General features: G+C 39.9%; 1 protein-coding gene across 7 annotated transcripts in view; it reads right to left on the bottom strand.

Annotated features, from left to right (window-relative positions):
* The window catches only part of RAPGEF4 (Rap guanine nucleotide exchange factor 4), a 337,463-nt gene that overhangs the window by 49,978 nt on the left and 273,380 nt on the right, over positions 1 to 14,105 (bottom strand). For all 7 annotated transcript variants that reach the window (XM_008064745.2, XM_008064747.2, XM_008064746.2 and 4 more), the window contains 2 exons: positions 11,235 to 11,323; positions 7,811 to 7,889 (listed from right to left, as the gene is read on the bottom strand). In XM_008064745.2, the coding sequence (XP_008062936.1) occupies positions 7,811 to 7,889; positions 11,235 to 11,323 (168 nt within the window). The remainder of the gene's footprint in view (positions 1 to 7,810; positions 7,890 to 11,234; positions 11,324 to 14,105) is intronic.

Raw genomic sequence — 14,105 nt, 5'->3', positions numbered from 1 at the left:
AGACTACGGGGTCTGAAGAGGGGGTAGAACCATGTTGGAAAGACCGCAAGTCTGGCTCTGCTCCCTGGATTCGAATTCAAAAATAAACTTCTTTCTATCAGTTCCCTGCCTCTTTGATTTATTGGTATCAAGGGAGAGCAGCCGAGCGTCACTCAGACCATAACACATGGGCCTGTACTCACAGCAAAGCAGTTAGGACATGGTCTCATGCAAACACTGCCTGGGTTCAAATCTTGCTCTGACATTTACTAGCTGTGTAACTTAGCTGCTTAATCTCACTTTCCTTATCATAAAAAAACAGGATTAAAAGAGTATGCATCTCTTAGTGATGATATGAGGCTGAGAAAAATGTATACAAAATATTTTGTAGTGTATCTGACAAGAGTCATGTTCCACGGTCATGGCATCATCAAACCAAATCTTCTTTATTGAAATAAACTCTCAAATTGCACTTCTGCAGAAGCAAATTGCTCTGATGGTGACATATGGATCAAACGCTTTTCAGAATCAAATGGGGACTTCAAGGGGAAAATTTGGCTTCAAAATTTAAGCTAAAAGCTTTTCTTAGAAATATAAAGAATATTCCTAAAAACCTGGCTTCATCTATAGAATATGAAACAAATGCTGTTATGTAAATCTTTCATCATTAGAAAAGCAAATTTTGATAAATGTTCTGCTTAGAAAACCCAAGTCAACTTATAAAGAAAACATCTCCAGATCAATCTGAGAGATATATATGACAGAGACCCTGCCTTTTCAGTAAGGGAAGCTGTTGTGTTTCTGTACACAGATGAAATACAGAAAAGGCAGTTTTAAAACTTAGTGGGTAAATCCATATTCTAATTTTTCTTTTTAATTCAGAAAACTGGATAAATTATTTCCATGCCCAAACCACAAAATTTGTGTTGAATACTAAGCCAAAGAAAATTAGTATGCTAATAGAAAATATTTTATCCAAATTACTGCAGTATATACATTTCTATAAGTTTAAATATAAAACATTTATCATTTAAGATTTTTTCTGCTGTAGTTAAGAATCTATCCTAAATGACAAAGACATTTGTTGACAAAAGAGAAAATCTATTGGCTAAGTGAGCTACGGAATTGGTCCAAATGAATGCCAATAATGTCATCATACAGCTCATTTTTTTTCTGACTGTCCACTCATTTCAGCTTTATCCTAGGTTCATTTCCCCCAGGGTTGTTGCTGGAAAGTGAGGTTACAGGCTTCTCATCCTTTCTCTTCAGTGTTGGAAAAGTTTTTCCCAGAAGCCCAGGAAGGCCCTTTTTGAATTCCACTGACCCAGTCAAGCTTTGGTCTACCATTTGAGAATCCATTATTATGAGTAGCTAGACTGACTAAGACAACTTGAACGTTGTGAAATCAACCACAATGTCCATTGCAACCGTGATTCCATTAGTGCTATGTGGACTTCCTCCAAATATCTATCAGTATATGCAGAATCTTAGTTATTTGGACTCCCCGTGCCTTGATTTCTCCTATATGTCAAATGAAATAGATAACATACCAGACATTTTTGCCTCACATTTGGGGAATGGGTGTTGGAAAGATAGAGTGAATGATGTAAAAATACTCTGAACCAAGGAGACAGTTACTAAGATTCAAAATGAAATTAACTTAGCTGTGATCACTTACTGATTGAAGGCTAGCCTATGGCCAGCCTATACAAATAAGTATATGAATGACAGTTTAATCATAAAGCACAAATATAGGACAACAGGAGAACAATCTGGGAAGAATATCGAAAGCATTACAATACTACATATTCTTTGCCTACTTTTAGAAATTTAAAGCAAGTATTTATCATATATGGCAAAGATTTAGCTGGAAGGATGCTGATTCATCCCATTGTGTTTATTATAGCAAAAAAATGTGAAAATGATCTCAATATCCAATATGAAGAGGTTAAGAAAATAAATTATGACATATCTACCACATATTATTATGTAGTCATTAAAAATGGTAATGTGTCTTTCTCATACATCTTTGTCCCACTGTTGCCCAGCACTCTATGACACAGTCAGTATTCAATAAATGTTTATGGAATTATCTGGGAGAAAAAAAGATGATATAGTTTTATTTATATATATTAGTTTGAAAAGATATTCACAACATACCATTAAGTGAAAAAGAGCATATTACACAAAATATGTAATTTAATTTGTATAAAATTGTGTGCACATTAAAAATTATATATAAATTATGAAAACTTTTTCATAAAATTATTAATGGTGGTGAGATACCAGGTGAATTTTACTCTCTTCTTGATACAGGGACCCACTACTGTCCCTCCATATTGCCACAGTCCCTAGAGAAGGGCATGGCAAGGGTTTAAGCACTCCTGCACATTCCTGAGCACATTACTGAGAGTCCCCTTGTCTTCTATGCACTCCCAGGAAGTAGCTTCAGGGGATCCTTGACGTCCCTGCAGACTATGCCCAAAGATATAAATCCCTATTTACTTTCTTCCTTTGAACTATATAGTCTCAATGTAATCATAAGTCTTGTGATGTGCATAACTTTTGCAATACATGATGTCTTAGGTCTTGTAAACTTCCTTTACTCAAAATGTCACTATCTAAATGTCAAATGCAGCTGTAACTTAAGTTCTATACAATGCTTTTCTGGTCACATGGCTATTGTATAGGTAAGGACAACTCTGGACTATAAAAGTGAACTGTAAAAGCCTGGAGGGTGAGCAGAACCATTTTAGAAAGACCTCAAGTCCAGTTCTGCTCTCTGGATTTAAACTCAGAAATAAACTTCTTTCTACCAGTTCCCTGCCCCTTGATTTATCAGTATCAAGGGTGAGCAGTCAAGCGTTACTCAAACCATAGCATTCTCTTTTTGTGGTAATTGAAATATGTTTATAATGGGAATGTTTTATTTTTAAGGATGACAAAGTTGTCTATATTTAGAAAAATTGTATCAAAAATATTTAATGGCATAGAAAGATTAACACAATATTGTTTAGTAGAAAGGCATCCAAAATTATTTATAATGTGATCCTATTTTCATATTTAAAAGTACATATCTACATGTACAGAAAAATTCTAGAAGGATACACACCAACATGTGAGCAATAGTTATACCTAAGGTTGATAGGGTTATATATAGATGATGCTAATTTTCTTTTCTTGTTTTTTCAGTAGGAATCTCACTCTGTCACCCAGGCTGCAGTGCAGTGGCATGCTCACAGCCACCGCAGCCTCAACCAGCTGGGCTCAGATGATCCTTTTGCTGCAGCCTTCCAAGAAGCTAGAAATACAGATGCACATCACCACACCCAGCTAATTTTTAAATTTTTATTTATTGTGAGACAAGGTCTTGCCAAGTTGCCTAGGTTGGTCTTGAATCCTTGGACTCAGGCAATCCTCTCACCTCTCCTCCCAAAGTGCTGGGATTTAAGGCATGAGCCACGTGCCAGCCTTAATTTTCTTTTAAGACTAAAAAAAAAAATTGAACTAAATTTCAAATGCAGACTTAAAAAAAGATGAAAGAAGCTAGAGATGAAGAGTATAGAAATTGAACAAATATGATTTAAAAACTTATTATAAAGCACTTATTTTCATCAGGTCAAATCATGTCCAGAGTATATCTAATGAATAGAGTTGCTCTCATTAGCACATAAAAGGCCTGCTATATTAATGTTAAGCAGAGTTCTACCATCTTTCTTCATGCTAAAAGCAAAATTGGAAGAGACGTACAGTGTGGATTAAGAATAGAAATAGGTGTCAGTGGCTCAGGGCTCAAAATCTCTTCTATACAAGTAATTACCTTTCTCTGAGCAAATCATAATTTTCCATTATCCTCGTTTATTGATTTGGAAAAAGAGCAGTAAAATACTGACTTCTCCATAGGACTGCTACGAAAAGCCATAGATGTGAAGTACTCAGCCAAAGCAACTAACTAATGAAACTTGGTTAAGTATTTTACCTTCCCTGTATTCCATGTTAAAAACCTGGAGACTTAAGCGAACCTTGAACAACTATGGTAATACTTTAACAAAGGTGTTGGCAGTAGTGGGAAAACTGCCGGGGTGGGGGGGGAAGGGCACACCTCATCAACAAGGGTACCTGCATAATGAACATTTGTATACCTAACCCTGAATTGTACCCCACATCTTAAACAAAAAACAAAAAACAAAAACAAAAACCATGGGGGCTAATCCAGTTGTTAAATTTTGCATGGTACATCCCTGTTTCTTGTGGTATGCTGTTAAGCAGTACATTTGTTATTTGTACCAGCTCAGCATCTATTTCTCCACTTTCGCCGTTTTTCTTTGCAGGTAGTTTCAGTGAAACTGTCCGATAAAGCAGTGGGTCCCAACCTTTTTGGCATCAGGGACCGGTTTCGTGGGACATAATTTTTCCACGAATGGGAGTGGTGGGGGTCGGGGGGGTGGGGAAGAAGGATCATCAGGCATTAGATTCTCATAAGGAGCGTGCAACCTAGATCCCTCCCATGCTCCTATAAGAATCTAATGCCGCTGCTGATCTGACAGAAAGTGGAGCTCCGTTCCTCTGCCACTCACCTCCTGCTGTGTAACCCGGTTCCTAACAGGATGCGGATGGGCTCCCCGGTCCACAGCCCAGGGGTTGAGGACCTCCCCACCCCTGCCCTGTCCCGAGATAAAGTACTTTGCCTCGCCTTGACTAAGAAAGATGTCAGCAGTGACCCAACCTAGGCCAGCCAGATGTGGAAGGTAAGGACCCAGATGTTTGAAATAGATTTATCTCAATAGCAGAGTCTTTCATTCCTGATCCCCAGGCCCCTTTCTAAGAGCTGGGCTCTTCAAGGATTCCTTCAATTCTCTGAGTTACCCTAAATCCTTCAGATGAATTTCTTTATGTCTGAAGTCAGTCACAGCTGGGTTATATTACTTATCACCAGAAAAACAAAACTTATATAAGGAACCTATATAACATCTCCTTGAGGTGGAAGGAAACATAGAGCTCTTATCATAGCAGAGAAACACTGACAGATATATGACCGTCTGGGATAGAGCCCTTTTCTTTCACTTGTGTGCTGCAGCATGAACTCCTGGCCTTCTGAGACACCCTCTCTTGGTATTACAGAATGGCAGTTCTTGTTTGAGGCTCTTACGTCCAATATCTAAGGACTAGACGCGTGCTGTCTAACGTGGTAGCCACTAGCCACATGTGGCTATTTAAACTTAAACGAATGAAAATTAAATAAAATTTAAAAATCCAGTTCCCTGCAGTAGCTAGCATTTTCTTCATTTTTTGCAAAAAGTTCAGACAGTGCTAGACTAGTCTATAGGTCCAAAGCCCCCTTTTCAATTCACCACACAGGGCTGACCTACAAGTTGAACCCTTCACTGGCCTGTTGTCACATCCCTGAATTCTCCAGGTGAATCTGTAGAATAGGTCCTCCTAAGAGCCTTGACACATAGGAAAAACTATTAAAAACAAAAAAGCACATTTTAAAGGAATGTATTCAGAACACCACTGAAAATTTTTAGGATAGATAAAAGTCCTATAGAGCGCTTTATTTAGATCCAACAAATTAGGCCTATTTTGGTTTTAGCAAACTGAAGCATAAACATGCATTATGCAATATATTGTCAGAAATGTTCTAATTAAAGTTTCTAGAATCACTAAAACCTTAAACAAGCTTTTCTGTTTTTATTTTTTTAAATAAAGTCTCACTCTGTTACCCAGACTGGAGTCCAGTGGCACGATCACAGCTTACCACAGCCTAGATACTTCTGGGCTCAAGTGATCTTCCCACTTCAGCCTCCTGAGTAGCTGAGACTAAAGGCAGGTGCCACCCTGCCTGGCTAATGATTTTATTTTTTAATAGAGACAGGGTTTTTTATGTTGCTTAGGTTGGTCTCGAACTCCTGAGCTCAGGCAATCCTCCTGTATCGACCTCTCAAAGTGCTGGGATTACAGGCATGAGCCACTGTGCCTGGCCTAAGCAAATTTTTTAAGAAACACATTGTAAAGGGAAACATTGATACACTCCTTTTAAAAACAAAAGTTGGTGATTTGGATGTTCTCAATCAACTCTTGAAGGTCAGCAAGCTAATAAATGAAGAAATCAGAATTTGCACAAAATACAAGCTTAGTGTTTGGGGCTTTGAGTTGTAAAAATGTTATAAATTGGCCACTTTCCTCTCTCTCTCTTCTTTGGTTTTGTTTGCCTCAGGCTTTCTGAGTGTTCACCATTCAAAGAAATAAGTCTAAACTCAACTGGTGGTTTTTATTTTTCCTTCCAACAAATCTCAAAGGTCTAATAATTATTACCATGTATGGAGTTAAAAGATGACAGAGAGACCCTGAATGTGCTCATTTTACTTGAAAAAAATTGAATATGAGCCAGAAAGACTATATAATATATGTAAGTCTCATTAAGCTGTCATTACTTGGAAAGATAATTTCCAGGCAAATAAAAACCCAAATCTCCCTCTTACAGCTCCCTCTGAGTAACACATTCAACTCAAATCTCCCATCCACACACATTCTGTTGACTTCAAAGAGAATTATGGGTGAACAAGAAAATGAGAATCAGGTAGGGCAATTATAATCCTGAAAAAGAAAAACGTGTCAACATTGACTGAATTCCTAAAAAACAAACAAACAAACAAACAAACATGGAAAGAGCCATTCTCCTTCAATATATTTACTCAAAAGGGCTAAAGTGTTTTGGGGTCTAAATTTGTGTTGCTTTAAAAATAAAGCAGAATCTAAAAATATGCTTTCACATGCTCCCCAAGTTGAGTGTGAAACTCATTAATAATATTCACTTTTATTCAGCTTGCATTTTCTGAATGCTTGCTTTGTGCCAGATAACAACATCAATTGGTTCATTCAATACTCTATTGAAAAGCTGCCCAAAACAAACTCAGCCTTCAAGCTGTCTAGAAGAACTGTCATTGGAATTTCAAGTTTGTATCTTTGTTTTAACTCAACATGATAATAAAAAATAGCAACAAGGAAAGAAAATTTGGTTTCTAGAGGAGAGGATGGATTAGGATGAATGGGAGAAGAAAGTCCTGAGATGATAATTTGCATTTATCTCAGCAGGGTTAGCAGCCTGATTAATACCATAGTCAAAGAAGGACTACACAAGCAGACCACAGTCCATCCTGCCAGGTAGCCTGACAGAGGCATACAGTCTCCAAGGTCAGGGAACTAACTACCCTAAGAATATTTTCAGATTCTCCTTCATAACCTACTCTAGCCTACCTACCTCCTATGCATATATATTTTTTGGCAGTATCACCTTCCCAAGGTAAACTGGTTCACACTTCTCTATGTAGGTAATAAGGAGGAAATTTTCTTTTCTTCTTTCTTTTGAGCCGGAGTCTCTGTCACCCAGGCTGGAGTGCAGTGGCATGCTCATTGACCTGCTGGGCTCAGGCAATCCTTCTGCCTCAGCCTTCCGGGTACCTACCTACAGGTATATGCCACCACAACTGGCTAATTTGATTTATTGTAGAGACAAGGTCTCGCCAAGTAGTCCAGGCTGGTCTTGAGCCCCTGGGCTCAGAGAATTCTCTCATCTCCGCCTCCCAAAGTACTGGGATTAGAGGCACCATGTTCAGCAAGAGGACATTCTTAAATATGGCACAGCAGACCTATGCTAAGGATAGCTAGAGTCCTGTACGGGGGAAACCTGCTGGCATTTCAGGGGTTTGATGAGGGGAGAAAGCACAACTTTGCCTGGGCCATGACTTACCTTTAGATGATGACTTGAGATTAAGGCCACACACACAGAGTGTTTTAAAGGAAATAGAGACTTAGCGCAATAAAAGGATATTGGGCCACCAGGGCTGGGCAAAGCTGGGTATTTGGCATAAAAACACAGTGCATCATAACAAAGTCATTTAAAACAGAATCTGGAAGAGAGAACAAAGCAGAAAGTGAAATTAGGTTCTTGTGTAAATCTTTAGGAAAGCAGAAGTATCTATTCACTTATTCTTGGCCATTGATTCTTATATGTTGGTTTGGGTCTGACTTTACTGTACACAGAAGCACTTCATACAAAAATGATGTTGACAGAGCTTGAGGTCAAAATTCAATTTCTCAAGACAGCAAACAAAAAGTATAATATTTTAAAATGAGACAACCTTGCACAAATGACACTAGGTCCCTTAGCCACAAAGGATTTTTACAATATATACAATTAGGGTCACATGTGGGCAGGACCATATATGCAGAATTAAGACATGATCATTTCTGTGTCTACTTTATGCCACATTTACCTCTTTAATATCTTTGCTTCTATTTCCAGAAGGAGCAATGGAGGATGATTGAATTATAGAAAAAAGAGGTGGCAAAAGCAGAGAATTAGAAAGGGAGGAAAAAGGCAGCCAAAAAAAAAGAAAGAAAGAAAGACAGAAAAGAAAAGAAAATAAAAAATGCAAGATAAAGTTTTGAGCAGCAACTGGAACAAAATAAAAGCTATCTGGTGGATGAAAATGGTGACTATCCTATTTTTTTTTTTTTTTGAGTTGGAGTCTCACTCTGTCGCCCAGACTGGAGTCAGTGGCCGCTCCCGGCCACCGCAGCCTCAACCTGCTGGGCTCCGGCGATCCTTCCGCCTCAGCCTTCCGAGTAGCTGGAACTACAGGCGCGCGCTACCACGCCCGGCTCATTTTGATTTATTGTAGAGATGAGGTCTCACCAAGTTGCCCAGGCGGGTCTCGAACCCGCGGGCTCAGGCAATTCACTCACCTCAGCCTCTCAAAGGCGCGGGATTACAGGCCGAGCCACCGAGCCCAGCTGACTATCCTATTTTTGAAGGTATTTTCTAGGTAAGTAAGCAAGGGCATGGCAAAGAAAATAAGGCAGGTTCCTAAGATGAGCTACATTTACTTAGTCATTGAAATCAATGCTGATTCATCATTGCAAAAGACAACATGTTCCAGCCAGCCTCCATGGAAGGGCACGTGATGACACACCTACAAGCCTCAGGACTGTGCCCATTGAAACTTGGAACCCATGGGGATTTTTAGTAAAAAATTGAATGATACTGGCTGAGATTTCAAAACTCACTTAACTTTCCAAATAGAAAATGGTGAGAAATATGCAAATTTTAATGCTACAAATTAGATTTCCAGTGTCCATGTTTTTAACAAACTTACAATGGCAAAGTTTGAATCAGCGACTAAAAGTTTAACCATTATATTTATTTACATATAAAAGTGCTGAGTATAATCTCAAACTGTTTCAGTGTCACCAGTCACTTCAGTCCCCTTAATTGAACCAGAGAAGAAGTAGAGATGATGTTACACAGAAGCTGCATGAAATTTTTTTTTTGAGTTGGGGTCTCACTCTGTCATCCATGCTAAAGTACAGTGGCACGCTCATAGCCACTGCAGCCTTGACCTACTGGGCTCAGGCAATCCTTCCCAATGCTTAGACTTGACTTTCCTTTTCCTATATATACAATAGTCCAACAACCAGATCACTTGCTCTTCTTTACCCATTTCTAGGTCAGTACTAATGTTGTCCCTCAGTATGGAAGGCTTTGCCCCCATCTCTACAGCTCTAGTTACTGGTTACCAGTCTTCCCTCAGGGGTACTCTTCAAAGGCTGTATTTTCCAGGACACTTTCCCAGATCCTTCGACTAGTCAGTGCCCCCCAAACACTAACCACATTCTGCCTTATATTTAAGTTATGTGCACATTCATTTATGCCCTCTAGAAGATTATAAGCTTCTGGAGTACAGGAGGGTGATTCCTTGTTCACACTACCTAGTCAGCTTAGTGTCTGCCCAATATGATACTCAACAAATACTGAGCTGAAAATAACTGGCCTAGAGCCAGAGATCCTGGCTGTTACATCTACTAGTCCCTAATCAGTTAATTAATTTGCTATTTATACTTTAAAAAACCCAGGTAATATATGTATAAAATGAGAAACAAAAATGAAGAGATAAAATAAGAAGTCACTGGTAAAATCCTTTTAGGAGGTACATGATAATAATAATAAGGATATCTTCACTTTGAGTATATTGCAAAGGTCAATTATAGAGATGGATTTTGAACTACCACTAAGTTTTTGAGATAAATCTCTTATCTTTTAGTGAGAAATGTTCTTTTATGGAGCTCAGTGTGCTTAAAATATTAACTCACGACTTTAATCTGAGAGACAAGCAGTAGAATAGAAGTGTTAAGAAAAACTTTAAATGCGGGCTGTTCCAAAGTCATATGCAAAGTGGGAAACAGTACTATAACTCCGAACACTCAGTTCATAGGTGCGATTTGTTTTATTCCCCCTCAAATCTCTGTTTTGTAGGCAGCAAGACTGGCTCACTGTAAGGAAGTGTTATGTGTTGAATTCTATCCCGCCCAAAATATATTTTGAAATGCTAACCTCCAGTACTCAAAATGTGACCCTCCTTGGAAATAGGGTCTTTGCAGGTGTGGTCAAGTGAAGGTGAGGTCATTAGGGTGGTCCTTAATCTAATATGACTGGTGCTTCTAAAAAAGGGGTAAATTTGGACACAGAGACAGACATGCACAGAGGGAAGACTGTGAAGAGTCACACAGAGAATACCATGCAAACATGGGAGCAGAGACCAGGGTGATGAACCCATAAGCCAAGGAATGCCAAAGATAGCCTGTAAACCACTGGAAGTAGGAGAGAGGTTCAGAGCAGATTCTCCCTCACAGCTCTTGGATTTCTAATCTCTGGAACTGTGAGACAATATGATTCTGTTGTTTGAGCTACCCAGTTGGTGGTACTTTGTTCTGGGAGCCCTAGCAAACTGACACAGGTGGTGTTGAGTTACACGCTAGGGTAGCCCAAGAATCTACAACATCCACAGACCAGACAGAACTACAGTGCTCCCAATGGGAGCAAGGCTGTACCCTTTACGCAGGCAGTTTCAAATCCTTTATGGGAGTTGGTAGGATTTAAATTATAAACCCAATAGTTGCCAATAGAAGGTGGGATTTGCGTGATAACCTACAAGATGCCTCTGGAAGAGGATTCGTAATATGTATGAAGGAGATTGAGTCATCCACAGAGAGCAGCCAGGATTGGAGAGGGCAGAACCAGGAGGACAGCTCTCTGTTGGGCCACAGCGATGCTCTTCAAATATTAATTCGTGTAACCCCCTTCTAAAACTGCTCTGCTCCGGTTATATACACTAAGAATGAATTCTGTTTTGTTTTTTTTTTTAAACGATGCTGTGCATGGATTTAAAGCTCACACAAAACTGTTCTGTGTATACCTGTTGCTTCATTTAAAGCTGGCTCAAGGCGTATTGTTTCTAGAAAATGCTCTAAAATTTTTTCAGGTGTTCCTGACATCACAGTATACCTGGATAACAAATAAAAACGTAAGTTAGTTTTTCAAGAGTGGGTATATCATTCATAAAAAGATTTTTACTTATCCAAGTTTTTTTTTTTTTTTAAACTTGAGATCCCAGGGAGCCATATCCTCTTTGTGATAAGAGAGACCAGGTTCTTTGTCAAAGTCACACAAGAAGACAGTGGAAAACTCACAAAGTGAAGCAGTTACTGAAAACGTTGTTCTTTTTTCCCTACATGGAGATAAAGTACACTTCTTGGAGAGCAGCTTTAGCAGGCTGGGAACTGAGAAACTTCAGTCTTTTTCCAAAGGGGAATAAAAGGGAGTGTGTAAAACCCAGGGCAATTGAGGTCAGGCAGGGGAGCTGGTGAGGGGAAGTGACAGTAAGCTCGGCATTCCATATATGGGTTACCCGTAGGAAAACTTCAGTCCCACGCTGGATTCCCCTGCCTATTTCTGGAATGCACTGTCTTTCCCAACTGTACCCTGGTATGTGCTTTGGAAAGGTAGCTAATAATAAAACAAGAGAAAAGAAAACAAAACCCCAAACGCCAGTGAACAAACAAACTCCAACAGCATCATAAATAGGAAATAAATCAGCAGTAGAAAAGTCCTATAATTTATTTCTGTCAAATATAAATTATCAGGGGAGTGCATTAGTCATTGCAGAATTTCCACCCATGGTGATTGTCAATCAATATGGGAGGATTTTCTTCAGAGTTGGGGTCTTGCTCTCTCCCCCAGGATAGATTACAGTGGTAAGATCATGGTTCACTGCAGCCTGGAACTCCTGGGCTCAAGTGAGCCTCTCACCTCACTCTCCTGAGTATTCTAGGTGTGAGCCACCATGCCCGGCAGATTTATTTTTTAAATAGAATGTGGGTTGTTTCAAGTCGTATTCAAGATGGTGACAAAGCAGTAAGTGAAAGCTATAGACAAAATATATGAAGAAGATCTGGGTGCTGCTTTCTGTTTCGCATTTCACTTCAAGCAAAATGACAAGGAAGGAACACACAACGGTGAAAAAAAAGTTCTCTGCTGTTCAGAAACCAGTGATAGGATTCAGCTCTGGGAGCACACAGCTTCTTTTGCCTTCTCACCAACACCCTTTCCTTGCCTCTTCGAGACCTTCAGGGAGATGTGTTGAGAGTCCAAGAATATCTTTAATATATGAAATCTCAGGGTCTTAACCTACTGCCTGAGGGAGTAAAGAGGAGACATTTGAACATATGCCCAAGTGCATGTGTCAGAAAAGCTCTGCTGGGTTTTGTTTTGTTTTTTTTGAGTTGGGGTCTCACTCTGTCACTCAGGCTGGAGTGTAGTGGCATGATCACGGCTCACCACAGCCTCGACCTCCTGGGATCAGGTGATCTTTCTGCCTCAGTCTCCTGAATAGCTGGGACTACAGGCATACGTGGCCACGCACGACTAATTTTTTGATTTTTTTTTTGAGTTGGAGTCTCACTCTGTCACCCAGGCTGGAGTGCAGTGGTACGCTCACAGCTACCATAGCCTTGACCTGCTGGGCTCAGGTGATCCTTCTGCCTCAGCCTTTCAAGTAGCTGGAACTATAGGCGCACGCTATCATACCTGGCTTATTTTTTTATTTACTGTAGAGATGAGGTCTCACCAAGTTGCCCAGGCTGGTCTCAAATCCCTGAGCTCAGAAAATCCTCTCACCTCGGCCTCCCAAAGTACTGGGATTACAGGCTTGAGACACTGTGTCAGGCCCCAATTTTTTGATTTTTTGGAGTTGAGGCCTCACTGTGTTGCTCAGGCTGGTCTCAAACCCCTGGGCTCAAGCAGTCTGCCTGCCTCGACCTCCCAAAGTGCTGGGATTGCAGGTGTGAGCCACTGTGCCCAGCTGTATACCTCTGCTACCGAATGAGGTAGCAAGTACCATCTACCTGGAAGAAGACTAGTAGCTAAAACTGTTCTTTGAGAGCACACACAAGCCCAAAAGGAAGCTAGAGTTAAATCTTTGAGGAAACCTGGTTTTGCAACCTAGAGGAGGAGAGAGGGGGAATAGAAAAAAATAATAATAATCTACTTTAATCTCAAAAGTATAATCCCTTTTTCTAAATAAATATGGTAGAAGACAATCATTTTTCCTCTTATAGGCAATGATTGCTTGAGGAAAGGCAGGGACATATCTATAAATGACTTTCAACACATACATGGAGAATACAGTATTGCTCAGTTCATTCAGTCATTCCTGGAATATATGATTCTTTGATAGCACTAGTCAGATGGGCTGGAAGAGGAGTGGCATCTGGCCACATGAATCAGGCAGCAGGGTTAGAGAGAGAGTGTGTTCAACATCTGTTGAATGTTTACCATGCCTCAGACAACTAGGTGAGCACTGGTAAGGTTGTCATGTTTCTTCCTACTGGTTAAATATTATCTTCATTCTGCAGATGGAGAAGCTGCCCAGCAAGGGGAAGTGGCATGCCTAAGGTTACAGAGTTCATAAACGAGAGATCTCTGCCACGAGCCAGCTCTGTCTGGTTTTAGAGAACAAGTATGTGTTTGATGGCATTTGTCTACCTGAACAGCAAGACGCTCTGGGTGGAGACCAGGTCTAGCTACCTGGAGCTTATTCTGAACAGGAAATCTTCCATGTCATTAAAAACTTCCTTCTTAATTCTGTTTGTTTCTGAAAACAAATTTTATTTGAATAAGAGTATAAATATAGGCTAAGGTGAGTGGATTGCCTGAGCCCACGGGTTCGAGACCCACCTGGGCAACTTGGCGAGACCTCATCTCTACAATAAATCAAAAAATTAGCCGG

This window comes from Carlito syrichta, unplaced genomic scaffold (genome assembly GCF_000164805.1).
Source record: "Carlito syrichta isolate Samal-C Ts95f unplaced genomic scaffold, Tarsius_syrichta-2.0.1 Scaffold307991, whole genome shotgun sequence".
In the NCBI taxonomy this organism is placed as follows: Eukaryota; Metazoa; Chordata; class Mammalia; order Primates; family Tarsiidae; genus Carlito; species Carlito syrichta.
The sequence above is the reverse complement of the archived record's forward strand: the minus strand, read 5'-3'. Positions and strand labels throughout refer to the sequence as shown.